General features: G+C 44.0%; 1 protein-coding gene across 3 annotated transcripts in view; it reads right to left on the bottom strand.

The window, feature by feature from the left end:
• Positions 1–1,461: 1,461 nt before the first annotated feature.
• RTEL1 (regulator of telomere elongation helicase 1) overlaps positions 1,462–27,601 on the bottom strand; it is a 156,453-nt gene continuing 130,313 nt past the window's right edge. For 2 of the 3 annotated variants that reach the window (XM_039326932.1, XM_039326931.1), the window contains 4 exons: positions 15,194–15,301; positions 12,868–12,990; positions 9,503–9,606; positions 1,462–1,922 (listed from right to left, as the gene is read on the bottom strand). In XM_039326932.1, the coding sequence (XP_039182866.1) occupies positions 1,830–1,922; positions 9,503–9,606; positions 12,868–12,990; positions 15,194–15,301 (428 nt within the window). In that variant the 3' untranslated portion in view covers positions 1,462–1,829. The remainder of the gene's footprint in view (positions 1,923–9,502; positions 9,607–12,867; positions 12,991–15,193; positions 15,302–27,601) is intronic. The other variant, XM_039326933.1, reaches the window with a different exon arrangement.

Here is a 27,601-nt window from a genome sequence, read left to right on the forward strand (position 1 = left end):
CATGGCATCCGGCCCTCTCAATTCCTGGCAAATAGATGGGGAAGAAATGGAGGTAGTGACCAATTTTATCTTCCTGGGCTCCAAGATCACCGCAGATGGGGACTGCAGCCAAGAAATTAAGAGACGCTGGCTCCTGGGGAGGAAAGCTATGACAAATCTAGACAGCATACTAAAAAGCAGAGACATCACCCTGCCAACAAAGGTGTGTATAGTCAAGGCCATGGTTTTCCCAGTTGCAATGTATGGCTGTGAAAGTTGAGCCATAAGAAAGGCTGAGTGCCAAAGAATTGAGGCCTTTGAGCTATGGTGCTGGAGAAGACTCCTGTGAGTCCCCTGGACTGCAAGGCGATCCAACTGGTCATTCCTAGAGGAGATCAACCCCGACTGCTCTTTAGAAGGCCAGATCCTGAAGGTGAAACTCAAGTCCTTTGGCCACCTAATGAAAAGGAAGGACTCACTGGAGAAGAGCCTAATGCTGGGAAAGATGGAGGGTAATAGAAGAAGGGGACGACAGAGAAAGACGTGGCTGGATGGAGTCACTGAAGCAGGAGGCATGAGCTTCAATGGACTCCAGAAGATGGTAGAGGACAGGAAGGCCTGGAGGAAAGTTGTCCATGGGGGTCGCAATGGGTCGGACACGACTTCACAACTAACAATTAACAACAAACGTTTTGTGAATTTTCATTTCTGCAGATGAGTGGGACGCAGTTCTACCAGAGGAACATTTTATATATATATATGTATATGCATAGCTGGTAGGAATGTGGAAAGTGGATGTGGGGAAAAAAGTAAAGAGATGTTGAGGATTACAGGTAGTCCTTGACTTACAGACATTCATTTAGTAACCGTGCGAAGTTGCAACAGCACTGAAAAATATTGACTTATGACTGTTTTTCACACTTAAGACCATTGCAGATCCAAAATTCAGTTGCTTGGCAACCGACTCGTGTTTATGACAGCTGCTGTGTCCAAGGGTCACATGATCAGGTTTTGCAACCTTCTGATAAGCTAAGTCAGTGGGGAAGCCAGATTCTCTTAACAACCCTATTCCTAGCTGCACAACTGCAGTGATTCACTTAACAACTGTGGCAGGAAAGGTCGTAAAATGGGGCAAAACTCACTTAACAACTGTCTCACTTAGCAACAGAAGTTTTGGGTTCAGTTGTTGTTATTAAGTCGAGGACTACCTGTAATTTATTCCTTTGTTTAAAATACGTGCCTATCCAGATCCTGTGGAAATTCAAACTAATGTGACTTTGTGGAAACTTCATGTAATCCATATTATAAGGACAAATTAAAAGAAAAAGAAAAAAGAAAGAAAAAGTGAGAGGTGATTCTTCAGAGCAGTGTTTCTCAACCTTGACAATTTTAAGGCATGTGGACTTCAACTCCCAGAATTCCACAGCCAGCAATGCTGGAGAAACACTGCTTCAGAGACAGAACCGAAAGCTCCACGCAGAGTCCACATTGGAAAGTCCTTTTTAATTTTAACATAATAAAGACAATGGGCTTTGGGGTACCTGGCCTCGCTGCCGCGATCATTATTAGAAAAAAGATAATAAAAATGTTAACTCTGATTTAAATGCCGTCTGGACTGCTGAAACTGACAGGAGCACTTGAATGGTTCAAATATTTGGAGAAGGCTAAATGTGGACCCACGTGGCTTCTCTTAAGGGGAGAGGAACCCCAAGGGAGTGGGGGGGGGCTGTAGGGTCCAGAAAGGTGCCTTAAAATCACTTGCAATTTTTTTTGTCCCTCTTCCAACACAGACCAGCTGGAGCAAACCACACAAGTCTGTGGATCCTTATTGAGCATCTCAAGTATTCACTCTACTTGTCTTTCACGGGTGGATCTGGCCAGTAAGATATGGCCAAGTGTCTTCTCTTGGTATCCGATTGGCATGCTGGGCACTTCTTGGCAAGCTGTGAGGAGGGAAACACAAGAGCAGTCAAAATATGGCACTTTCCCCCAGGCTCCTTGGTCATCTTTGGATGCCTACACTGTTTAAGACGGTGAATTAAAGTCCCAGTTGTTTCTTTGTATTCTGCCTTTATTATTTTTACAAATACTTTAAGGTAGTGAACTTATCCAACATGCCTTCCTCTTCCTCTTCCCCCTCCCCAACAACAATCCTGTGAGGTGGATTGGGCTGAGAGAGAGGAAGTGGCCCAAAGTCACCCAGTTGGCTTTCATGACTAAGGCGGGACTAGAACTCCCCATCTCCTGGGGATTGGCCCAAAGTCACCCAACTGGCTTTTGTGCCTAAGGCAGAACTAAAACTCCCCATCTCCTGGTGATAGGCCCCAAAGTCACCCAGTTGGCTGTTATGCCTAAGGCAGGACTAGAACGCACCGTTTCCTGGTGATTGGCCCAAAGCAGGGGTCGGCAACCATAAACACTCAAAGAGCCACTTGGACCTGTTTACCACAGAAAACATTGGGAGCCGCAAAACTCACGCGTGCAGGCCGGAGAGGGGGGTGGTTGATTGAAGAGTTTAATTAAAAAGAAATAGAGGGTGCTGTGCATGAATTCTCTTCCCTCCCCCTCTCTCCCTCTCTCTTTCCCTCTCTTTTTCTCTCTTTCCTCTCTCCCTCTCCCTCTCTCCTCTCCTTCTCTCCGATCTTCTGCTCACCTGGCAAGCTGGCTTCACGCTGTTCTCCAACAAGCTGACACACATTCTTATTGGCCTGGCTCTCTCCTGCCCTTGGTCTGCCAGGCCTCTTCCCCCACTCAGTGTGTGTATGTGTGTGTGTGTGTGTGTGTGTGTGTGTGTGAGAGAGAGAGAGAGAGAGAGAGAGAGAGAGAGAGAGAGAGAGAGAGAGAGAGAGAGACAGAAGGGAAGCGTAAAATATTCCTTTAAATGCTCCTTTTGAAAGCCAATAGAAGAGACTCTCTTGAATAGAGTCTAATTCTATTGGCTTTCAAAAGTCAATAGGAATTGTCCAGGTTGTCTCTGCCCTGCTGAGCCCGCCAAAAATCCCATTCTGCAAACGGTGCTGCATCAGTTGAGTAGTCCTCGACTTACGACCGGTTGAGTAGTCCTCGACTTACGACCGGTTGGGGGTCGCGACATTAAAAAGGTTGAGAACCACTGATCTAGAGTCTCAACAACAACAATAGCCTAAGTCTCAGCTACTTAGGTTCTCTTCTATCGCTTTCATTTATTTGGCGACCTGGCACGCAATGAAGGTGGCTGCCAAAGTTGAAAAGTTAAGGTTCAAAATATATTAAGTTCACGACTAAACCACTGATGAAGGAGATGCAGCATGACATTTTTCCTAAGTGCCAAGGAATGTATTCTGTAGCCTGGGAACAGCAGACCTTCTTCCGTGTGCGAGAAGGACCACCAAGAGGAGCATCTTCATGACCACTTTTCTGGCAGGCATTAACAATCAGGCCGGCTTGTAGCGGGAGAGGCAGAGAGAGAGGCCCTGTCCTTCAATGCCCACCAGGGAAAAAAAGTCTATTGGAGTAAGCAGTCACACTATGTTTTAATTTAATAAATAGAAGGGCATATTTATAGCTCAAGATCGAACTTGGGGTCCTTGGTGCTCTCTGGGCTTGGCTGCTTTTTGGCAGATGTTGCGTGACCTAGCCAGGTAACATCATCAGTGCTAGAAGGGAGTGAGGCTTGCAAAGTGAAGGAGAATGGGAGGAGAGGGAGGAGAACTGGGGGAATCCTTGGTGTTCTCTGAGCTTGGTCGTTTTCTGGCAGACGATTAATGAGCCAACTAGGTAATATAATAACAACAACAAAAAGTTGGAAGGGACCTTGGAGGTCATCAAGTCCAACCCCCTGCTCAGGCAGGAAACCCTACACCATTTCACATAAATGGCTGTCCAGTCTCTTCTTAAAAACTTCCAGTGTTGGAGCATTCACTGCTTCTAGAGGCAGGTTGTTCCACTGGTTAATTGTTCTCACTATCAGGAAGTTTCTCCTTAGTTTTAAGTTGCTTCTCTCCTTGATTAGTTTCCATCTGTTGCTTCTTGTCCTGCCTTCAGGCGCTTTGGAGAAGAGCTTGACTCCTTCTTCTTTGGGGCAGCCCCTGAGATACTGGAAGACTGCTATCATGTCTCCCCCACCCGTCCTTCTCTTCGTTAAACTAGACATACCCAATTCCAGCAACCGTTCCTTATATGTTTTTAGCCTCCAGTCCCCTGATCATCTTTGTTGCTCTTCTCTGCACTCATTCTAGAGTCTCAACATCTTTTTTACATTGTGGTGACCAAAACTGGATGCAGGATTCCCAGTGTGGCCTTACCAAGGCATTGAAGAGTGGTATTAACACTTCACGTGATCTTGATTCTATCCCTCTGTTAATGCAGCCTAGTACTGTGTATCGTCATTGCTAGAAAGGAGTGGGTTTTGGCCTCTGTTTATATACTAGTGGTTTGCCCAATACCCCAGTCAAGGAAGTATCGACTCAGACCATCAAATAGTAAACAGCAGCCTAATCAAAGAACTACCAAGAATAGTCCCAGCAACACTGGTAGGGCAAGCCACTGTATATAAAGAGAGAGCAACCTCCTTTCCTTACTAACACTGATGATGTTGCCTAGTTGGGCCATGAAACGTCTGTAAGATAAAACAACCAAGCTCAGAGAGCACCAAGGATTCCATAGTCTTCCTCTTCCTTCTCCCCCTTCCACTCCTCCTTCTCCTCTACTCTGCAAACCTCACTTCCTTCTAGCACTGATGATGTTGCCTAGTTGGGTCATGAAACCTTTGAAAGAAAACAACAAAGCCCAGAGAGCACCAAGGACCCCACCATTTAATAAAATGCCAGTCAACACGCATCTTTCCGTGCAGGCACCTGGTGATCCCTTGTTAGGGGACTGGAGGCTAAAACATATAAGGAACGGCTGCTGGAATTGGATATGTCTAGTCTAATGAAGAGAAGGACGAGGGGGGACAGGATAGCAGTGTTCCAATATCTCAGGGGCTGCCCCAAAGAAGAGGGAGTCAAGCTATTCTCCAAAGCGCTTGCAGGAAGGACAAGAAGCAACGGATGGAAACTCATCAAGGAGAGAAGCAACCTAGAATATAAAGAGGAATTTCCTGACAGATAGAAAAATTAGCTGGTGGAACAACCTGCCTCCAGAAGCTGTGAATGCTCCACTACGGGAAGTTTTTAAGAAGAGACTGGACAGTCATTTGTCCGAAATGGTATAGGGTTTCCTGCCTGGGCAGGGGGTTGGACTAGATGACCTCCAAGGTACTTACCAATTGTGTAAGAATACCACTGAAGCAGCATCTGCTTTCTGTTACATTGTACAGGCAAGAACAGTAGACATGGCACTGACCTTGCGGCTGGCTCTTGCAAATTGCTTATCTTTATCAGGAGACTACGCCTGGCAAAGTCTTGCATTCCCATGGCACCCACTTGTTCTAAGCTAGCCTTTCTAAAAATAGTTTATCTTGGTATGAGACACTTTAGCAACAAGACCAGTCAAAGGGATTATTCTGACCTACCAACCTCTGGTTAATGACGATAAAGCATCAAAGAGTCATTTGAATGCAATGTTATGTCTACTTTGGCTTCCTGGATCAGCAATCTTAAATCCAAAAAACTCAGGACAGCATTAATTACCTCACAAATTCCCAAACTGCATCCAGTCAAAAGGCAAGTTAACCACTAGAGTCATGGATTCCTGTTTCTTTTCTTTGTTTCCATTCTCAACATTGTTTGGGTTTCCTTTACTAGGGGGTACAGATTTGCTGGCACCACCAGGGCCTATTTTATTGCCTTTTGACCTCTCCTAGACCATAATGTCTGAGTCATATCCCTTCCCAGAAAACAGCGGTCACATTTCTGAAATATGGTTAAGCCAACTTGAGGTTTGATGCTCCATGTTGGTTTTTGTTCGCCCTGTATTAAGGGAAAATAATGTCTATTTGAAGGAGCCAACTGGTGCTTTACAAGGAACACAAAACCTATATCCTAAATTTATCCTACACTTCTTCAAGGACAATTTTCACAAGGAACCATCTGTCAAAAGTAAACAAATAATTGAAACATATACATTAATATTTATGAACTAACGTAAAGTATCAGGAAACTTTAGGGTCCATTAATAGAGGGATAGAATCAAGATCACATGAAGTATTAATACCACTCTATAATGCCTTGGAACACTACATCGATTTTAATAATAATAATAATAATAATAATAGTAGTAGTAGTAGTAGTAAAGTTGGAAGGGACCTTGGAGGTCATCTAGTCCAACCCCTTGCTCAGGCAGGAAACCCTATACCATTTTGGACAAATGGCTGTCCAGTCTCTTCTTAAAAACCTCCAGTGTTGGACCATTCACCACTTCTGGAGGCAGGTTATTCCACTGGTTAATTGTTCTAACTGTCAGGAAGTTTCTCCTTAGTTCCAGGTTGCTTCTCTCCTTGATGAGTTTCCACCCGTTGCTTCTTGTCTTTGTCTTCAGGTGCTTTGGAGAATAGCTTGACTCCTTCTTCTTTGGGGCAGCCCCTGAGATATTGGAATGCTGCTATCATGTCCCCCCCTCGTCCTTCTCTTCATTAAATTAGACCTACCCAATTCCAGCAACCGTTCCTTATATTGATCATTGTGATGTAAAAAAGATGCCGAGACTCTAGAAAGAGTGCGGAGAAGAGCAACAAAGATGATTAGGGGACTGGAGGCTAAAACATACAAAGAACGGTTGCAGAAATTGAGTAGTCTAGTTTAATGAAAAGGACTAGCAGTCTTCCAATATTTGAGGGGCTGCCACAAAGAAAAGGGAGTCAAGCTATTCCTCAAAGCAGAACAAGAAGTAGTGGATGGAAATTAATCCAGGACAGAGAAGCAACCTAGGAGAAATTTCCTGACAGTTAGAACAATTAGCCAGTGGAACAGCTTGCCTCCAGAAGTTGTGGATGTTCCGACACCGGAAGATTTTGGACAACCATTTGTCCAGAGTAGTATAGGGTTTCCTGTCTGAGCAGGGGGTTGGACTAGAAGGCCTCCAAGGTCCCTTCCAACTCTGTTATTCTGCTTCAGTTGGTGCTGAATGAGGCCATACAGGCAATCTTGCAACCGCACCACCATCAAAACGGCACATGTGACACCTCTACTTCCCATGCTGCATTGGATGCTGGTCTGCTTCTGGGTCCCATTAAAGTGTTGGTTATGACCTTTAAAGCCCTGCACAGCATAGGGTCAGGTTACCCATGGAGCTGTCTTCACCCCATTACATTAACCTGTCTCACCCAGTCAGACAGGTAAGGGATGTTGAGGACCCAGTCAGTTCAAGATCGCTGATTGGCAGGGTCCAGGAAGAGAGCCTTCTCTGCTGCTACCCCTGCCCTGTGGAACATCCTCCCCAGAGGTGAGGTGGACTGCTACTCTCTTAGTCTTCCGTAAAGGCGTAAAAATATGGCTCTGTGGCCTTGCTTGGGGTGCCCAGAAGAGCATGCAGCCATGGGGTTGGTAAGTGCCCTGGAAGCCCTCCCTCTTAATCAATTTTTAACATTCTTTGCCTGTTTTAAATTTTACATACTATTTTTAAGAAGAGGCTAGACAGTCACCTGTCTGAGATGGTATAGGTTCTCCTGCTTAAGTGGGGGGGTTGGACTAGAAGACCTCCAGGGTCCCTTTCTATTCTATTCTATTCTATTCTATTCTATTCTATTCTATTCTATTCTATTCTATTCTATTCTATTCTATTCTATTCTTATTAACATTTCAGACAGACAGACAGATAGATAGATAGATAGACAGACAGATAGATAGACAGACAGACAGACAGAATATGTGATTGGATGGATAGATAGATAGATAGATAGATAGATAGATAGATAGATAGATAGATAGATAGATAGATAGATAGATAGATAGATAGATAGATGGATGGAAGATAGATGATAGATATAAATGATAGATATAGATAGGTGATAGATGGATGGATGGATGGATGGAAGATAGATATAAATGATATAGATAGATGATATATAGATAAGATAGACAGACAGACAGATGAGAGAGATGAGAAATAGACAATAACTTCTCTGACAGAGTGCTGACTGTGTCTCTTCATCTTAAATTAGACGTCTATTAGTCATTCCCAGTCTAGAGTCTAATTGTTGACCTCAACTCTTATAATCCCCAACTAACGTGGCTTAAATTGACTATTAATCAGACTAAGTAGCTAAGGAAAGCTCATACAGTTCTTTAGGTTTGTTTGGGTGGATGGATTGGGCCACATGGTGACCTTTAACCAAACCTAACTTGTCATGGATCACAAGAAAAAAGCATCTTGTCAGTGGCATGTGACCTCAACTGCAAGAAGATGCTCAAGTCACATACAAGGGGAGAAAATGTACTTGTAAGAATGAACTGCAGAAACACGGCAAGAGAATTCTGCTCTGCTTTAAGAGCCAGGCAAGCTGGAGAATCTAGGGCAGCGATGGCGAACCTTTGAGAGACCGAGTGCCCAAACTGCAACCCAAAACCCACTTATTTATCGCCGGTGCCAGGTGGGTGTGGCCCACTGGGTGGGTGTGGCCAAGGTGAGCGTGGTCACCTTGATGTTGCTCATGGGGAGGGATGCCTGTGGGGACCGGGCAGGGTTGGGGGAGATCCAGGGGATCTCTTGCAGGTGGGCGGTGGGCAGGAGGCTCATTCTGTGGGGTGAGGCGAGTAGAGGTAGGGCAGGGGTGCCATTGTTGCAGGGCAAGGCAAGCCAGGGGCCAGGACACCATCGGCGCCCGCACACAGAGGCCAGTGAGTGCATGGGGGCCGACAGTGTTCGTCAGCAGCCACAGACTGCCGGCCCCTCAACCGGTGCAGTTTGGGGCTCCACAGCCCACCGCCAGGAGTTCAGAGAAGCTGCTTCTGAGCTGGACGGCTGGCTGACAGCTGAGGAGGCGATGCAGTGGGTTGTGCCTGGGAAAAGGAGAGCATGTGAGGCCAGGAGGGATGGGATGGGGGGGGGGAGGGAAACCAGCCGTGCTGGGATGCATCCGGCCACGTGGAACCTCAGCGAGTTAGCGGGCGGCTAGTTAAAGAGGGACGGTTGCCATCTTCGGGCATGGTGCGTGTGCCCACAGAGAGGCATGGCGCGTGTGCCCACACATCTTCGGGCATGGCGCGTGTGCCCACACGTGCCATAGGTTCGCCACCACTGATCTAGTGGTTTGGGCACCAGACTAGAAAGTGGGAGACGGTGAGTTCTAGTCCTGCCTTAGGCATGAAAGCAGCTGGGTGACTTTGGGCCAATCACTAAGAGCCTGGGAGTTCTAGTTCTGTCTTAGGTACCAAAGCTGACTGGGTGACTTTGGACTGGTTACCCTCTCTCTCAGCCCAACCCAACTCACAAGGTTGATGTTGTGGGGGAAAACAGGAGGAGGAAAGTGGGTTGGGTACGTTGGCCACCCTGAGGCATTTGTAAAAATCATAAAAGGCAGGGTACCAATAAATACATATACAAAAATAAATCAGCCGATGCAATTGAAACCAAAGGGGGGAGGGAAATGAAAATGAAAGCTGACCTTTAAGGAATTCTCCCAACATTTGTTGCAACACGTGAAGGAACACTGCTGGCATTTTAAGGGCACATCATGCTCAGAACTGCATTTAGCACACTTGTAGCCACCTAAACAGGGAAAAGGAAGAAGAATGAAGTGGCTTTCAAACTACTATGCCTTGGTAAGGCCACACTTGGAATACTGCATCCAGTTTTGGTCACCACGATGTAAAAAAGATGTTGAGACTCTAGAAAGAGTACAGAGAAGAGCAACAAAGATGATTAGGGGACTGGAGGCTAAAACATATAAGGAATGGTTGCTAGAATTGGGTATGTCTAGTTTAACGAAGAGAAGGACGAGGGGGGACATGATAGCAGTGTTCCAATCTCTCAGGGGCTGCCCCAAAGAAGAGGGAGTCAAACTATTCTCCAAAGGGCTTGAAGGCAGGACAAGAAGCAACGGATGGAAACTAATCAAGGAGAGAAGCAACCTAGAACTAAGGAGAAACTTCCTGACACTGAGGACAATTAACCAGTGGAACAACCTGCCTCCAGAAGCAGTAAATGCTCCAACACTGGAAGTTTTTAAGAAGAGACTGGACAGCCATTTGTCCGAAATGGTGTAGGGTTTCCTGCCTGAGCAGGCGGTTGGACTGGATGACCTCCAAGGTCCCTTCCAACTTTACTACTATTACTATTACTAGACCAATCCTTTGACCTTGCAGATTCTTTCTGCTGCTCAAGCACTTGAAACACTTTGCCAATGAAGGAGAATATCTGTGGCTCAGGGTTGGAATGTGGCCTCTTTGATGTTCTCTGAGCTGGGGTTGTTTTCTTGCAGACGTTTCATTATCCAAACGAGGTAACACATCCTAAGTGCCAGTGTTGATGATGTTACCTCGTTTGGGTAATGAAACGTCTGCTAGAAAACAACCCCAGCTCAGACAGCACCAAGGCTTATCTTAGCAGGGCCCTGCGCGACTTGTGCATTTGGCTTCTTGTGTTACAGCAGGGGTCTTCAAACCTGGCCCTTTTTTGACTTGTGGACTTCAACTCCCAGAATTCCTCAGCCAGGGCCAACAGGAAACAGCCCAACTTCGAAGACCATCCCCACTAAAACTGACAGGGCAAGACGCTAGAATATAAACTGGGAGCAAACCCCACTCCTTATCAAAACTGATGACGTTAACTAGTTGGGTCGTGAAATGTCTGCAAGAAAACAGCCAAGCTCAGAGAGAGCAAGGACCCCATATCCTCCTCTCCTCCTCCTCCTCATTTCCTTCTAGCACTGATGTTGTTACCTAGTTGGGTCATGAAATGTCTACAAGAAAACAGCCAAGCTCAGAGAGAGCAAGGACCCCATATCCTCCTCTCCTCCTCCTCCTCCTCATTTCCTTCTAGCACTGATGTTGTTACCTAGTTGGGTCATGAAACGTCTACAAGAAAACAGCCAAGCTCAGAGAGAGCAAGGACCCCATATCCTCCTCCTCCTCCTCCCTATTTCTTTCTAGCACTGATGTTGTTACCTAGTTGGGTCATGAAACGTCTACAAGAAAACAGCCAAGCTCAGAGAGAGCAAGGACCCCATATCCTCCTCCTCCTCCTCCTCCCTAATTCTTTCTAGCACTGATGTTGTTACCTAGTTGGGTCATGAAACGTCTACAAGAAAACAGCCAAGCTCAGAGAGAGCAAGGACCCCATATCCTCCTCCTCCTCCTCCTCCTCCCCACTCCCTTCTAGCCCTGATGAGGTCACCCAGTTTGGGTAATGGAACGCCTGCAAGAAAACAAGCAACCTCAGAGAGCCCCAAGGACCCCTCCTGCTTCCCTTGCCTAAAGATAATTGTTTTCAGGTTGCAGAATCAAACAGAGGTTCATGTTGATCTTGGGTCTTGACCAGAGGGCCAACATATGGGACGATCTCTAGCGCAAAAAAAAAAAAAAAGATGGCAACAGGTAAACGCTACCTACCCATCTCCATCCAACCACCAGAATCAAAGGGAAGTTACATTTTTGTAATTCGGCCAAAGGAAGTGGGTGAGGCATTACAGCGAGAATCTTCTAATGCTCAAAATGGGAGAGAAGCATTAACTCCCCACAATGGAAGAATGGACGGGAAAAAAAAAAAAAAATGAAGGGACTGGTGGAGATGGGAAAGTTAACTACACCAGTTATACCAGTTAGGGAAAAGAATTGGCTGGGTGATCCTGGGCCAGTTGCTTTCTGAACACAGGATAAAAATCTAATAACAGTCATAACTGCTTTTGTGTCCCGGGGTTCTCAACCTTGGCCACTTTTAAGACTTGTGGACTTCAACTCCCAGAATTCCTCAGTCAGCAAAGCTGGCTGAGGAATTCTGGGAGTTGAAGTCCACAAGTCTTAAAGTGGCCAAGGTTGAGAACCCCTGCCTTAGGCATTCATTTCATTTCTTCTTCGTGACCCAATGGAGACTTTAATCTGCATTGCAATGTATAATCTGCCACCGTCCATCTGTAGTTCCCGTGTACAGGAAGTCCTTGACTTACAACCAAAACTGAGCCCAAAATTTCCACTGCTAAGTGAGAGAGTTCTTGTGTGAACTTTGCCCCGTCTTACGACCTTCATTGCCATAGTTGTTAAGCAAATCACTGCAGCTGTTAAGTTAGTAACACAGTTGTTAACTGAATCTGGTTTCCCATGGACTGCACTGCAACTGTCATAAACACAAGCCAGTTGCCAAGCGACGGAATTTTGATCACATGACCACGGGGATACTGCAATGGTCCTAAGTGTAAAAAATGGTCATGAAGTCACTTTAAATGGTCACTAAATGGTTGTAAGTCGAGGACGACCAGTAGCTGATAAGCCAGTGGTTCTCAACCTTTTTAATGCCGCGACCCCCAACCGGTTGTAAGTCGAAGACTACTCAACCGGTCGTAAGTCGAGGACTACTCCACTGGTGCAGCACCATTTGCAGAATGGGACTTTTGGCGGGCTCAGCAGGGCAGAGACAGCCTGGACAATTCCTATTGGCTTTTGAAAGCCAATAGAATTAGACTCTATTCAAGAGAGTCTATTCTATTGGCTTTCAAAAGCCAATAGAATAAAAGGGAGTAGCACAGCTAAGGAAAAGGGGGAAAAAATGGCGGACTGTGTTGTTTGGAGACCCCCGTGAAATGGTCGTTCGACCCCAAATGGGGTCCCGACCCACAGGTTGAGAACCACTGTGATAAGCTTTCTTTAGAACAGCGTTTCTCAACCTTAATAACTCTATGATACGTGGACTTCAACTCCCAGAATCTCCCAGCCAGCCATGCTGACGGGGGGATTCTGGGATTTGAAGCCCGCACCTCTTAAAGGTTGAAAAAATGGATTTAGAAAGAAGGGGACTACTTAATCAAAAGATACCCACCACCTATTGGAGAGAGAGGTAGGCTGTCATCATCGATGGATTTTCGTAATCTGCTGAGCCTTCTCTCGACTTCCTGTGGGTCTGGATTTTGGAACTGCTCTGGTTCTTCATCCATGCAACAATCTGCCAGAAAATAGTACACAATCACACTGCCAAGAACATAGAGGACTCCATTCAGAAAGGGCTGGCTATGCAGCACTCACCACACACTCACGAAATACCTGTACAACCTCTCCAAGACAATTTGCTTTAATTATTACTTTTTTTTTAAAAAAAAAAGCAGAATTACAGAAATCTTATAGGTGAAATAAATCAAGGTTTAACAGTCTTGCAGAATTCCAATTGACATGATTCAGTTAGCCCAGGGATGTCAAACTCAATTTCATTGAGAGCCGCATCAGCATTGCGGTTACCCTGGGGGGGGGGGTTGGGGGGGTGCAGCCTACTGGGTGGGCGTGGATGGAGTGAGTGTGGCCTATTGGGTGGACGTGGCCAGCTCTACATCGTTTGCGTCAAGGGTGCCTGTGGAGGCCTGAGCAGGAGTGAGACAGATCTGAGGGTCTCTGGCAGAAGGGGGTGGGACCGAGGCAAGCGTCAAGGCATGGTCCATTTCTTCATTCCTCACAAAGGGTGACACCTCCCCAGCATGCACCCAGGGGACGGAGTCAACACAGCAGGGGCTGGTTCCTCGCTGTTTCCAGATGGCCTTGTGGAGCTAAGACTGAATGCGTTTCAGCATAGATGGCCACCACAAAATTGTACATTGGCTCCCGGCTGGCCTGGGCCAGGGCCAAGGCAGCCGGGGGCCGTTCCCTCACTGTTTCCAGGATGGCTTTGCGGGCCACATGAAACCACTTTGCGGGCCGTATCCGGCCCCTGGGCCTTGTGTTTGACATGTCTGAGTTAGCCACTTCTGATCTATAAAGATATGAAAGAACTATCAGATGGAAGTGTCAATTTCTTAATAGCAATAGCACTTAGACCTATATACTGCTTCACAGTGCTTTACAGCCCTCTCTAAGCGGTTTACAGAGTCAGCCTCTTGCCCCCAACAATCTGGGTCCTCATTTTACCGACCTTGGAAGGATGGAAGGCTGAGTCAACCTTGAGCCGGTCAGGATCGAACTGATTCTACGGTCTAACCATTGTGCCACAGGAGCTCCTTTATGGTTTTATGGACTCATGCAAGTGAGATGGGCAGTGTAGAAATTTGATAAATAAAATGATACAATAAAATAAAATAAAATAATGAGAGCATCATGATATTCTTTTGTCATCCCATTCCTTTCTCAGTTGGGGCTAACTAAAAGGGACTTTGTGTTGTCATTGGTCCTCTCTCAGCCCAAACTCTACATCGCATGCCTAATTTCTAGGCATCTCTACTAAGCTATAAAGCACAGGTAATCCTCAACTTACAACCAGAACTGAGCCCAACATTTGTGTTGCCAAGTGAGACAGTTGGCGAGATTTGTCCCACTTTACAACTTTTCTTGCCACAGTTGTTAAGCAAATCACTGTAATTGTTAAGTGAGCAACATGGTTGGGAAGTGAATCTGGCTTCCCCATCGATGTTGCTTGTCAGAAGGTCGCAAAAGGGGATCACATGACCCCGGGACACTGCGACCGTCGTAAGTATGAGCCAGTGGCCAAGCATCTGAATTCTGATCATGTGACCATGGGGATGCTGCAACGGACGTTTAAGTCTGAAAAACCGTCGTAAGTCACTTTTTCAGAGCCGTTATATGAAGTGTTTCTCAACCTTGACAATTTTAAGGCATGTGGACTTCAACTCCCAGAATTCCACAGCCAGCATTGCTGGCTGTGGAATTCTGGGAGTTGAAGTCCACATGCCTTAAAATTGTCAAGGTTGAGAAACACTGCGTTATAACTTGGAGCAGTCACTCAACGAATGGTTGTAAGACGAAGATTATCTGTGTGCAGCAGTGTGATGTTTCCTTATATAGAGGCTCTGGGCTTTTTTTAGCCCACTTTGCTAATTTGCAGTAGGAATTTGACTCATCATTCTGAAATCCGTGGGGCGTTCCAAGGTTTTATAGTGTCGTGTTCTACAAATCCAGCTTTATGAAAGAAAAATGTGCATTAACAATGACACCGAAGTATGTTTGTTCGAAAGCTTCCCAGGAAGTAAAACTCATCTCCGAGTATTCTGGTTTTTTTTAAAAAATATATTTTCAAATTACGATGCAATATTTTAAAGAGGAGTGTGGAAGTGCCAGTAAAATAAGCGCTGAAATTGTCAGGGCGTTGTTGGAAAGCTTTATCCTGAATTTCAGTGTCTTCCACAGTGCAGCGTAAAAGGGCTTACCACAGCAACATGTCTCATTGTTCTCCTCTGGGGAAGCCATGTCAGTCAGTTCTCTGCACATCTGTAGGAACTGCTCCTTGTGATGCGGGCGGACGAAAGGGGCGAATCCTATCGAAGAAACAATCAAGCAGGTCAGGATTCGGGCCAATGATTTCCAAGGAAAAAAAGAGAACAAATGTCTGTGGAGATTCTTTATCAGCCAGGCCATGGCTGTTTTTTCCCCCCCCCTAAAGGCAACTGGATTTTCTTCGTGTTTTCTTTGAAAGCGTTTTTGCTTCTCATCCAAGAACTGAAGGAGTTTCTTGGATGAGAAATGAAACGTTCTGAAAGAAAATACCAAGAAATTTTACTTGCCTTATCTAAACCATGAAAATCTTCTCAAAAGTCAGGGGTCGTCTTATACGCCCAGTCGTCTTATACACCGGAAAATACGGTACTTTAATTTTATTACATTTTACAAGCTCACTAAATGAAAGAACACCAAAAAACCCAACCAACTTGATAGCTATCACATAACACACTGACACATGTCCTCCTCTCAGCTTCAACACAGGACATCAGTAACTGAATCCTGCAGTGATCTGATTGGTTCGTTGCCAAAACAAGATGACACCCGATTGGCTCTCTAAACACTCACGCTCATTGGCTACAATCAGATGAAGGAAAGCTACCTGATATCAACCTGAGCAAGTTGTGCTTCCTTTTTCTGGTTATTTGGCTATAACTTTTCATAGAATACAGTACAGATAACTGAACCAACTTTGTTGCAATATGTTCTTGATTAAATTATATTTCCATTGATATATAATTTTATGGTACTACTCCCCAAAAAAGTGGTATTATTAGTCATCAAACCTCAAAAATACACTTTTCCAAAAGGTTTCCACAATTTTGGCCACTACTGTAGCTAGCTGACCCCAGACAGCTCGTTGGTTGAAAAATTAACATATGTATGTAAAAGAAAATCAATAAAATCTTTATAAAAATATATAAATATATATAAAACGCCAAATATTTTTTAAAAGAAAAAGAAAAAAAAGACGTCCTACAAAGAAGAAATTAAAAAAGCGCTTAAAAAGGAAAAAAAAAAAGACTAACATTCTTGCATTTTTATATATGGATTTACTGTAATATGTGGTCAACTGGAAATCTTGCTAAGTAAAGACAGACCATGTATTAAAAATATAATAAAAAGGATTAAAACAAAACAAAACAAAACAAGAAATACAGCCTCAACCTTTACATAATACAGGTAGTCCTCAACATACGACCACAACCGAGCCCAAAATTTCTGATACTAAGTGAGACTCTTGTTAAATGGGTTTTGCCCCATTTTTTTGACTTTTTTTTGCCACCGTTAAGTGAATCACTGCACTTATTAAATTAGTAACACGGTTGTTAAGCGAATCTGGTTTCCCCATTGACTTTGTTTTTCAGAAGGTCACAAAAGGGGGTCACATGACCCCCAGGGCCTGAAACATCAGAAATAGGAGTCAGTTGCCGAGCGTTTGAATTTTGATCACGTGACCACGGGAATGCCGCAACAGCTGTAAATGTGAAAAATGGTCATGTCACTTTTTTCAGTGATGTAACTTTGAACGGCCACTAAATGAACAGTTGTAAGTCGAGGACTACCTGTAGTATATACTAGCCGTTTCTACAACAGCAGCCTATCTAAATCAGCAGAATTCACAGTCAAAGTTTCCTTTTGTTTTTTCCACCTCAAGCCAGAAGCAATTTCCAAGTGGAAACAAAGTCGGTTTTATTCTTTTCTTTCATTAGGGCAGGCAATTTCGCCATCTCTGCCAACTCCATCAGTTTTTCCAGCCAGTCATCCATTATAGGAATTAAAATATCTGTCAACGCTGCTAACATTGGATGTTTTTGCTTTGACAACAGTTGGAGATACAACCATTTTCTTCTTATGTTTTACTGTTAGAGTTAGATGATGCTGGGGGGAGGAATGTGCATAGGAGTTTAGCTAGACATAACAATACTGGACCTGGTGTGTGAACCAAGGTTATTGAAATATGAGATGATAAGAATTGGCCCGGCCTGGAGAACTGGAGGGGAAGCCTGCATTTCAAACTAATTGGGAAATGTGATTAGGGGACTGGAGGCTAAAGCATATAAGGAACGGTTGCTGGAATTGGGCATGTCTAGTTTAATGAAGAGAAGGACGAAGGGGGGACATGATAGCAGTCTTCCAATATTTGAGGGGCTGCCCCAAAGAAGAGGTAGTCAAGCTATTCTCCAAAGTGCCTGAAGGGAGGACGAGAAGCAACGGATGATCCCACCAGTTTTTGCTTACAGGCAAATGATATTTTTTGCAGATCTTCCAATGCACCATTGTTGCTACTTTGTCATGCCGCTGCTTGTAGTCAGTCTGTGCAATCTTCTTGCAGCAGCTTACCAGGTGGTCCACTGTTTCTTCAGCTTCTTTGCACAGGCGGCACTTACTGTCTGTTGCTGTCTTCTCAATTTTGACTTTATATGCATTATTATTATTATTATTACTATTATTACTACTATTATTATTACTGATCATTGCACAGTCAGCCTGATGTTCAGACTGGATTTGGCATTTTGTCTATTATTATTATTATTATTATTATTATTATTATTATTATTATTATTGGCTGTTAATTGGAGGGGGGAATTGTGCTGTGATACTATGTGCTTCGATTATGTTAATGCCGACGCTATGCTTCTCTAATAGATTCTTTAAGGTAAACAATGCCTCGAAGTTCTTTGAGGAGTTTCATTTGTCGGAACCATGACAATATCTTTCCATTTTCATACATAGAGCCTTCTTGCTGCTCTCAGCACATATAACAGCAAAGTTCATATTTGTTTTTTTCAAGTTCTTTGTCCCTTAAGCCTAAAAGACAAGCCTCTGGTTTTTATTTTATATTCGCTTTAAGAATCGCCTGTATTCAGATGTGAATCTTACTCCCGATTTAAAACAAGAAATACTTCTTGGGTGATATTTTCCATCAAGCTGTGAGGCTAACAATGCCTCTCTCTGCAGTGCTTCCTAAACTATGCATTTAGATTTATGTAGAATATGGCTTTGAGAGATAAAATACAGGTAGCCCTCGATTTATGAACACAACTGAGCCCAAAATTTCTGTTGTTAAGCGAGACATTTGTTAAGTGAGTTTTGCCCCATTTTACGACTTTTCTTGTCACCATTGTTAAGTGAATCACTGCACTTGTTAAATTAGTAACACGGTTGTTAAGTGAATCGGACTTCCCCACTGACTGCTTGTCAGAAGGTTGTAAAAGGGGATCACATGACCTTGGGACATTTGCAACTGTCATAAATATGAGTCAGTTGGCAAGCATCTGAATGTTGATCATGGGGATGCTGTAATGGTTGCCAATGTGAAAAATGGTCATAACCCACTTCTTTCACTGATGCTGTAACTTCAAATGGTCACTAAACAAACTGTTGTAAGTCAAGGACTACTTTTGATGTTTTTTTTTTTAATTTGCTGAAATAACAGACTTATAGTCACGAATGGGTTAAAACCAGAGCATCCTCTCTTGGAAGGGCGAGGTTTAAATATGAAAATATGAGACAAAGTGTGCCTTTCTCTTCCAGACGGAAATCTAACTTTTCTGGAAAACTGGAGAAATTTCCTCCCCCACAAAAAAAGAGGTCAGTATGCGCGGGGGGGGGGGGAGGAATCAGTCCCTTATGAGAGTTTCCCTGTTACACCATCCATTCATTCCTTAGTAAGAAACCATAATATTAGTAGAAGGAAGATGATAAATATCCTTATCTTTTTATTAAGCTAGTTAAAAAAAAAAAAAACCACAAACCTCAAAGCAAAATATTGGCCCATTCTTTACTACTGTGAATCATCTGTTCCGAAGAAATTTAAGATGAAACCATTGTTAAACAGCGAAACGGTCTTCCGAGAATAATGGTGAGCTGTTCCTTGCTGGAGATTTTCCAACAGGGCTTAGGTAGATGTTGGTTCAGGAATGCTTTACTGCAATGTTTCTCAACCTTGGCAGCTTGGAGATGGATGGACTTCAACTCCCAGAATTCCCTCGCCAGCCTAGCTGGGGGGGGGGAATTCTGGGAGTTGAAGTCCACCCTTTGTCATGGTTCTGACAGATGAAACTCTTCAAAGAACTTTGAGGCATTGTTTACCTTAAAGAATCTTTATTTGAATAGCATAGCATCGGCACTAACACAGTCGAAGCCAAAAACTGAGTTCCCCTCCCCTGAGCCCATAGTATCAAAGCACAATTCCCTCCTCCAATTGACAATCATAAATCACATTCTCCAATTAGCTTGAAACGCAGGCTTCCTCTCCAGTTCTCCAGCCCGCCAATTCTTTATCAGCTCTGGGCTCAATAACCTTGATTCTCACGCTAGGTCCAGTGTTGTTATGTCTAGCTAGACTCTCATGCACATTCCCCTCCCCTCCCAGCATATCTAACTCTAACAGCAAAAAGAAGAAAATGGCTGCCTCTCCATCTGTTGTCAATGCAAAAACATCCGATGTTAGCAGCGTTGACACCTTTCTTCGAGATGCCAAGGCTGAGAAACACTGTGCTAGATTATACATCCCTCTTTCTCCATCTCAGCCACGGGTGGACTTCAACTCCCAGAGTGCCTTGCTGGCTGGCTGAATTCCGGGAGTTGAAGCCCCACCCATTTTCAAGAGGCTAAGGTGGAGAAACACTGCTTTAGTGGAATCCTACCCTGGCTGTGCCAACGGTTCCATTTTGGAAGAAGCAGCATTTGAAAAACGACAGAGGGGTTCTCCTGGGCTATTCAAAAGACCCTTGAAGCATTGCACGGCCTTATTATAAGGTCCTTCCTACTCATGTATTCTATGATTGTAGTCACCTTCAGCTTTGTCAGACTTTGCTTCTCCTATAACAGCGATTTGAGCAACCATTGAAGTGCAAGAGAAAGAGGGAAGGGAGGAATGGCAGCTCACATCACACCCTGCCCAGTGGTTTTTTTCAGAGAAGGTGCCAAACACAGCATTAACAATTAGCACCTCCCTTTTTCTTTTTTTCTTCTTTTTTTTTTTTTTAAAAATTATTAATAAAACAGCTAAAACAAAAAAGGATATAACGTGTTGTTCCGGTATATATAATCCTAACAATTTGTTCCTTGTCATACATATACCGTATATTCCAGGGTATAAGATGACTTTTGAGAGCGTTGAAACAGGCGCCGAACTCGGGGGTCGTCTTATACGCTGAGTCGTCTTATACGCCGGAAATAATGGTAGTTTCCGATGTATAAGACGACTTTCTAGCATGCGACTCGGCGTCGATCATCTTATATGCCGGAAATAACATAGTTTCCGGCGTATAAGACAACTTTCTAGGCATGCGGCTCGGCGCTGATCGTCTTATACGCCGGAAATCCCGGTAGTTTCCGGTGTATAAGATGACTTTCTAGGCATGCGACTCTGTGTCAATCATCTTATACACCAGAAATAACGTAGTTTCCGGCATATAAGACGACTTTCTAGGCATGCGACTCGGCGTTGATCGTCTTATACGCCGGAAATACCGGTAGTTTCCGGCGTATAAGACGACTTTCTAGGCATGCGACTCGGCGTCAATCGTCTTATACACCGGAAATACCAGTAGTTTCCGGCGTATAAGACGACTTTCTAGGCATGCGACTCGGCGTTGATCGTCTTATACGCCGGAAATACCGGTAGTTTCCAGTGTATAAGATGACTTTCTAGGCATGCGACTCGGCGTCGATTGTCTTGTGACTCGGCGTCAAAGTCGGGGGTCATCTTATATGCCAGGTCGCCCTATATGCCGGAATATACGGTAATTCCTAATCTCTATGTATACATATTTTCCTATATAATACAGTCTCAAATTTGTTTCTCTATATACTAGCATACAGTTTTGTATATCACAATCTGAACACTAACTTAAAGCCCGAGCGGTTCTCCTTGACTCATACCAGCAATAAAATTTGTCCCAGATTTCAAAATAGTCCGTTTCTGTCTTGTCCTTTAATTCCATAGTAAACCTATCCATATCAGCACACGATAAGATTTTATATAGAATCTCTTCTTCTATTCTATTTCTTTGTTTCTCCAGTTTTGTGCGTAAGCCAGTCTGGCAGCCGTGAAAATATGTAACATTAAATAAAGTACCCCTTTATCGTATTTCTGCGTGGTAATACCTAGTAAGAGGAATTCTGGTTTTAGCTCTACCTCTGCCATTAGAATTTCTTCTAGCCATTTTTTAACCTTGTTCCAAACGTCACGGGCTTTCGGGCACTCCCACCACATGTGATAATATGACCCTCTTGCCAAATTACATTTCCAGCACATAGGGGAAATGTTTGGGCCCATTTTAGCTAGTCTTGCGGGTGGGAAGTGCCATCTATAAAACATTTTGTAAAGGTTTTCTTTGCAGGATGTGGCCAAGGTGAACTTCCTATTTCGTGCCCGTAGTTCTTGTCAGATATGCAGATCAAAGTTGAGATCAAAGTCCCTGCTCCACGTTAACATGGTTTCTTTTACCTGTTCTTCGTACACTGCCTGATCTAACAGATAATGATATAACTTTTTAATCATTTTATCCTCAGTACCTAATAGTATTTTATCCAACCCTATTAATTCTATTTTTATGCCTAATTCTTTTTTGTCTTTCCAATATCTCGCCTGTCATTGAAGGTATGCCCACCATTCTAATTCTATCCCTTCATCTTGAAGAGTTTTCAGGGGAACTGACATCCAGCATCTCCCCTTTTTCTGTTGTGCCTCTTAAACGGTAAGTTTACAAACAGAAGAAGTTCTTTTGAAGGGATTCATCTGTCGGAAACCATGGCGCATACATGGTTACTCCCGGTGAGAGTCTAAAAATTGTCTCTGACTTCTAGTGATGCAGTTCTGTGACTTTTCCTTCCTGAAAACCTTCATCCCCTGTAATTTACAGACCACTAAACAAACAAAGCTACACGTCTTGCAGATGATAACTGCAGACAAAATGCTGACATCATCTTCACTTTTTTAAAAAAATTTTTAAGTTAAAAGCACTATTTCTTCCTGTACTTTCAGGATGGCCAAGTACAGACTGTTTATTGACATAAAACATTGGTGAGGGATTCTGGCTTCAACTCTTCCACTGGAGTGCACTGGGGAAAAAAAAAACCATTTGCTTTCCTTTTGAGTTGAAATGTGGATTTCTGTTCAGGGTAGGTAGGCTTCCTCTTCCATACAGTCTTAATATATGGGGAGGGGGAAATACAACATTTTAAAGGTTCTGTTCATAGGCCTGTTATAAAGTCAATTCAATGGTGAAAAAAGCAAGGTTCTACATTTAGGCAAGAAAAACCAAATGCACAAGTACAGCACAGGTGGCACCTTGCTCAAGAGTAGTAACTGAGAGAGGGATCTGGGAGTCCTAGTGGACAATCCCTTAAATAGGAGCCAGCCGTGTGCTGCAGCTGCCAAAAAGGCCAACACAGTGCTAGGCTGCATTAACAGAGGGATAGAATCAAGATCACATGAAGTGTTAATACCACTTTACAAGGCCTTGTAAGGCCACACTTTGGTCACCATGATGTAAAAAAGATGCTGAGACTCTAGAAAGAGTGCAGAGAAGAGCAACAAAGATGATCAGGGGACTGGAGGCTAAAACATACAAGGAACGGTTGCTGGAATTGGGTATGTCTAGTTCAGCAATTCTCAATCTTCGTGTGACGGCGACCCCATCACACGAACGTGCTGCCCCCATGCGCGGCGCGCATGTGCGGCGCCGTTCCCATGCGTGGCACGCATGCGCGGCGCCGCCCCCTGGGGGGGAAAATGGCGGATCGCGTTGTTTCACGACCCCCGTAAAATGGTCGATCGACCCCAAATGGGGTCGCGACCCATAGGTTGAGAACTGCTGGTCTAGTTTAACGAAGAGAAGGACGAGGGGGGACATGATAGCAGAGTTCCAGTATCTCAGGGGCTGCCACAAAGAAGAGGAAGTCAAGCTATTCTCCAAAGCGCCTAAAGGCAGGACAAGAAGCAACTGATGGAAACTCATCAAGGAGAGAAGCAACCTGGAACTAAGGAGAAACTTCCTGACAGGGAGAACAATTAATCAGTGGAACTACCTGCCTCCAGAAGTGGTGAATGCTCCAACACTTGAAATTTTTAAGAAGAGACTGGACAGCCATTTGTCTGAAATGGTATAGGGTTTCCTGCCTGAGAAGGGGGTTGGACTGGATGACCTCCAAGGTTCCTTCCAACTTTACTATTATGATGATGATTACCTTTCCTAAGGAGGTCCATCTTGTGCCATCAAGAAGAACCTTGTCCATGACAGCTCTCTCCCTGTGGAAAAGCAATCATGCAGAAATAAGATTGGCCCTACCTTGATAAGGCCCCAAAGAAATGGTTTTGCTAATGGGGCTGGCGACCCCAGACAGATATAGAGTAACAGAATAATAGAGCTGGAAGGGACCTTGGAGGTCTTCTAGTCCAACCCCCTGATCAAGCAGAAACCCCTACACCATTTCGGAAAAATGGCCGTCCAGTTTCTTCTTAAAAGCTTCCAGTGTTGGAGCACCCACAGCTTCTGGAGGCAGGGAGTTCCACTGATTAATAATTCTAACTGTCAGGAAATTTCTCCTCAGTTCCAGGTTGCTTCTCTCCTTGATGAGTTTCCCTCCGTTGCTTCTTGTCATGACTGATAACGGACATCATCAAATTTGATTTGATTGTTGTCACTGGGGTTGCCTAGGTGGGTGGGAGTTCATTGGATTTTGTCTTAGGGTTTTATTTCTGTGAGCCACTTGGCGTCACTGTGAATGAGTTGGGCGGCTATATATATATTTTTTCTTAATAAATAAATAATACATCGAGACATCTATTTTAGCGCTTACGTCGCAGGGTTTATCCATTTCCTCTCTTGAAACTGTGGTGAAAAGTGCTCTTAGCTTTCAGCAATCATCGCCTGAGAGGATTCCAAAGACTTTGGGGCCTTTTGTGACACAGGTTGCTTCACTTAAGGTCCTCTTTCGAACAGGTAGGGTTTCCTGCCCGAGCAGGGGGTTGGACTAGATGACCTCCAAGGTCCCTTCCAACTTTACTACTACTACTATTATTATTATAATAATAATAATATCAACATGTATGCAAGGTGTGTTGACTTTTTCTTCAGGAGAGGCTCTCGTGTTATCTCTGCTCTGGTCGACCACATTCTTTTGCTTCTGATAAGAAGACAGTCTGAAAACAGTACAGATAGTCCTTTACTTGCGACCATAATTGAGTCTTTTGGTACTGTCCATGGGGTTTTCCTGCGGATTGCAGCCAAGAAATTAAAAGACGCTGGCTCCTGGGGAGGAAAGCTATGACAAATCTAGACAGCATTCTAAAAAGCAAAGACGTCACCCTGCCAACAAAAGTGCATATAGTCCAGGCCATGGTTTTCCCAGTTGCAATGTATGGCTGTGAAAGTTGGACCGTAAGAAAGGCCGAGCGCCAAAGAATGGAGGCCTTTGAGCTACGGTGCTGGAGAAGACTCCTGCGAGTCCCCTGGACGGCAAGGCGATCCAACCGGTCAGTCCTAGAGGAGATCAACCTTGACTGCTCTTTAGAAGGCCAGATCTGAAGTGGAAACTCAAGGACTTTGGCCACCTAATGAGAAGGAAGGACTCCCTGGAGAAGGGCCTGATTCTGGGAAAGATGGAGGGCAATAGAAGAAGGGGACGACAGAGAATGAAGGGGCTGGAGGGAGTCACTGAAGCAGTAGGTGTGAGCTTCAATGGACTCCAGAAGATGGTAGAGGACAGGAAGACCTGGAGGAACGTTGTCCATGTAGTCACGATGGGTCGGACACGACTTCACAACTAACTAACAACAACAAGGTGACAAACATATCTAGTACACCTTCCACCTTCTATTTCCCCCACAAAAACCACCCCATGAAGTGAGTTGAATAGAGACAGAGTAATTGGCCCAAAGTCACTTAGCCAGCTTTCAAGCCTAAGGCGTGATTAGAACTCACCATCTCCTGGTGACTGGCCCAAAGTCACCCAACTGGCTTTCATGCCTAGAATTCGCAGTCTCCTGATGATTGGCCCAAAGTTACCCTGATGGATTTCATGGCTAAGGAGGGACTAGAACTCACTCTCCCAGTTTCTAGCTTTAACCATTAGACCAGTGGTTCTCAACCTGTGGGTCGGGACCCCATTTGGGGTCAAACGACCATTTCACGGGGGTCGCCAAACCATGCTGTCCGCCATTTTTTTCCCTTTTCCTTAGCTGTCCTACTCCCTCTTATTGGTGGCCACACCCACTTGGGGGTCACCACAATATGGGGAACTGTATTATGGGGTCACGGCATTAGAAAGGTTGAGAACCATTGCATTAGACCAAACTGGCTTTTTCGGTTAAAACGAGGAGAGATCTCTGTGAGAGGCAGGAAATTAATTTTTCTGGCACAGAAATAAAAGAACTCACAGATTAATGACTTAGGGAGTGAGAACTCCATCCCACAGTCTGTTGTGCTGATCCCTAGATCTTATTTGTGAAACTGAAAGGCCTTTTTTGAGGCTTATGTAATGTTGTTATATCCATATCCTCCGGCCTCGCTTATTTTGGTTATGTCATGCGGGAAAATCCATTAGACAAAGCAATTATGTTTAGAAGAATTAGCGGTTAAAGGAAACTAGGTCACCAAAGAACATGGTGGCTGGAAAACTTTAAAGCTGACACCAGCCAGAGCATAAAACATTTCAAAGAAACAATGCAAGATCGGATGATGTGGGGAGACCTGGCCCACAGAACTGCCAGGAATCAGACATGATTGAAAGGATAACACCGTCATCATTACCACCAACCTCCTTATCATGATTATCATAATCATCTACACCCTATTTCCAAATTACAGGACCATATCCCATCACTTTAGGGGAATTTGAGGGAAAAACAACTTTATTTATGCAATTTCGAAACAGCCTTACCAAAGCCATTTCATTTTAAATTCAAAGAAAGGGATAATGCAGAAACAGGAAATTAGGGATGATGAGGGAGGATATTTTTCACATCTGATATACTGCAGAGGAATGCAAGAGTGTACAGAAAGACAAAAAACAGATCCCTCTTTGTGTACATACTATGAAAATCTACTAACTTCACAAGTTCATAAAATTTGTTGACTCGTTCTGGTCTTTAACTATAATAATTGCTAGCGTATCTTTATGAAGATGGAACCTGTCATATTCCTTTTTATGATGCTTGACAGGCTTCGCAGAGGAAAAAGAACCTTTCTTCAATACAGGTAGTCCTTGACTTACGTCAATTCATTTAGTGACCGTTCGAAATTACAACATCACTGAAAAAAGTGACTTATGACCATTTCTCACAGTTACGACCAGGCAGCATCCCCACGATCACAAGATCAAAATTCAGATACTTGGTAACTGGTTCCTATTTACGATGTTTCCAGCATCCCGGGGTCACACGATCCCCTTTCACGATCTTCTGGCAAAGTAAAGTCAACAGGAAAGCCAGATTCACTTAACAACTGCAGTGACTCACTTAACGATGTGGCAAGAAAGGTTGTAAAATGGGGCAAAACTCCTTTAACATGTGTTTCTTTTCCCCCCATATATTTTATTGATTTTTTTAAGAAAAAAAAACATAAATCACTTAATAGTTGGCAAACAGTGTGTTTGCTGGGTTTACATTTGTAAAGAAAAACCATTAACAATTGGTTTCTATAGTCCATAATCCACATAGTACATTTAGATCAGGGGTTCTCAACCTTGGCAACTTTAAGACTTGTGGACTTCAACTCCCAGAATTCCTCAGCCAGCAAAGCAAAGCTGGCTGAGGAATTCTGGGAGTTGGAGTCCACAAGTCTTAAAGTTGCCAAGGTTGAGAACCCCTGATTTAGATGATTTCCCCTTTTCCCCAAAATGCCTTCTTTGCAAGCCATGAAATAATACAGTTCTTATTATTTTGATAAATCACAGTTACATATATGATGGGCTTGGACGACCCATTAGGGTCTCCAGGCAAGACAAAAGTTAGCTCCAGGGATGCGGCGGCTTGCAAGCCCGCGACCAGTCACTACCGCGCAGGACCAGAAGTCCCTCACTTAACATATGTTTCACTTAGGAACAAAAAAATTGGGCTCAATTGTGATTGTAAGTCGAAGACTACCTGTGCCGAACGGGAACAATTTCTAATGCCAAAGCGATGCCAGACAAAAGTAAGAGAGCTGAGGCACACTTTTCACAGCTGAGTGAGAGAATACTGGAATTCATGAACTAATTCACTCAAGACCCAAACACTTCCTCACCGGCAATCGACATCCAGATAAGCAGAAATTAACCAATTTAATAATTGTTTTTATGATGGTTTGTCACCCAGAGTTACTGTCAAGATTAATACTAGGCCA

This window comes from Crotalus tigris, unplaced genomic scaffold, assembly GCF_016545835.1.
Source record: "Crotalus tigris isolate CLP2741 ecotype Arizona unplaced genomic scaffold, ASM1654583v1 scf7180000024347.1601321, whole genome shotgun sequence".
In the NCBI taxonomy this organism is placed as follows: domain Eukaryota; kingdom Metazoa; phylum Chordata; class Lepidosauria; order Squamata; family Viperidae; genus Crotalus; species Crotalus tigris.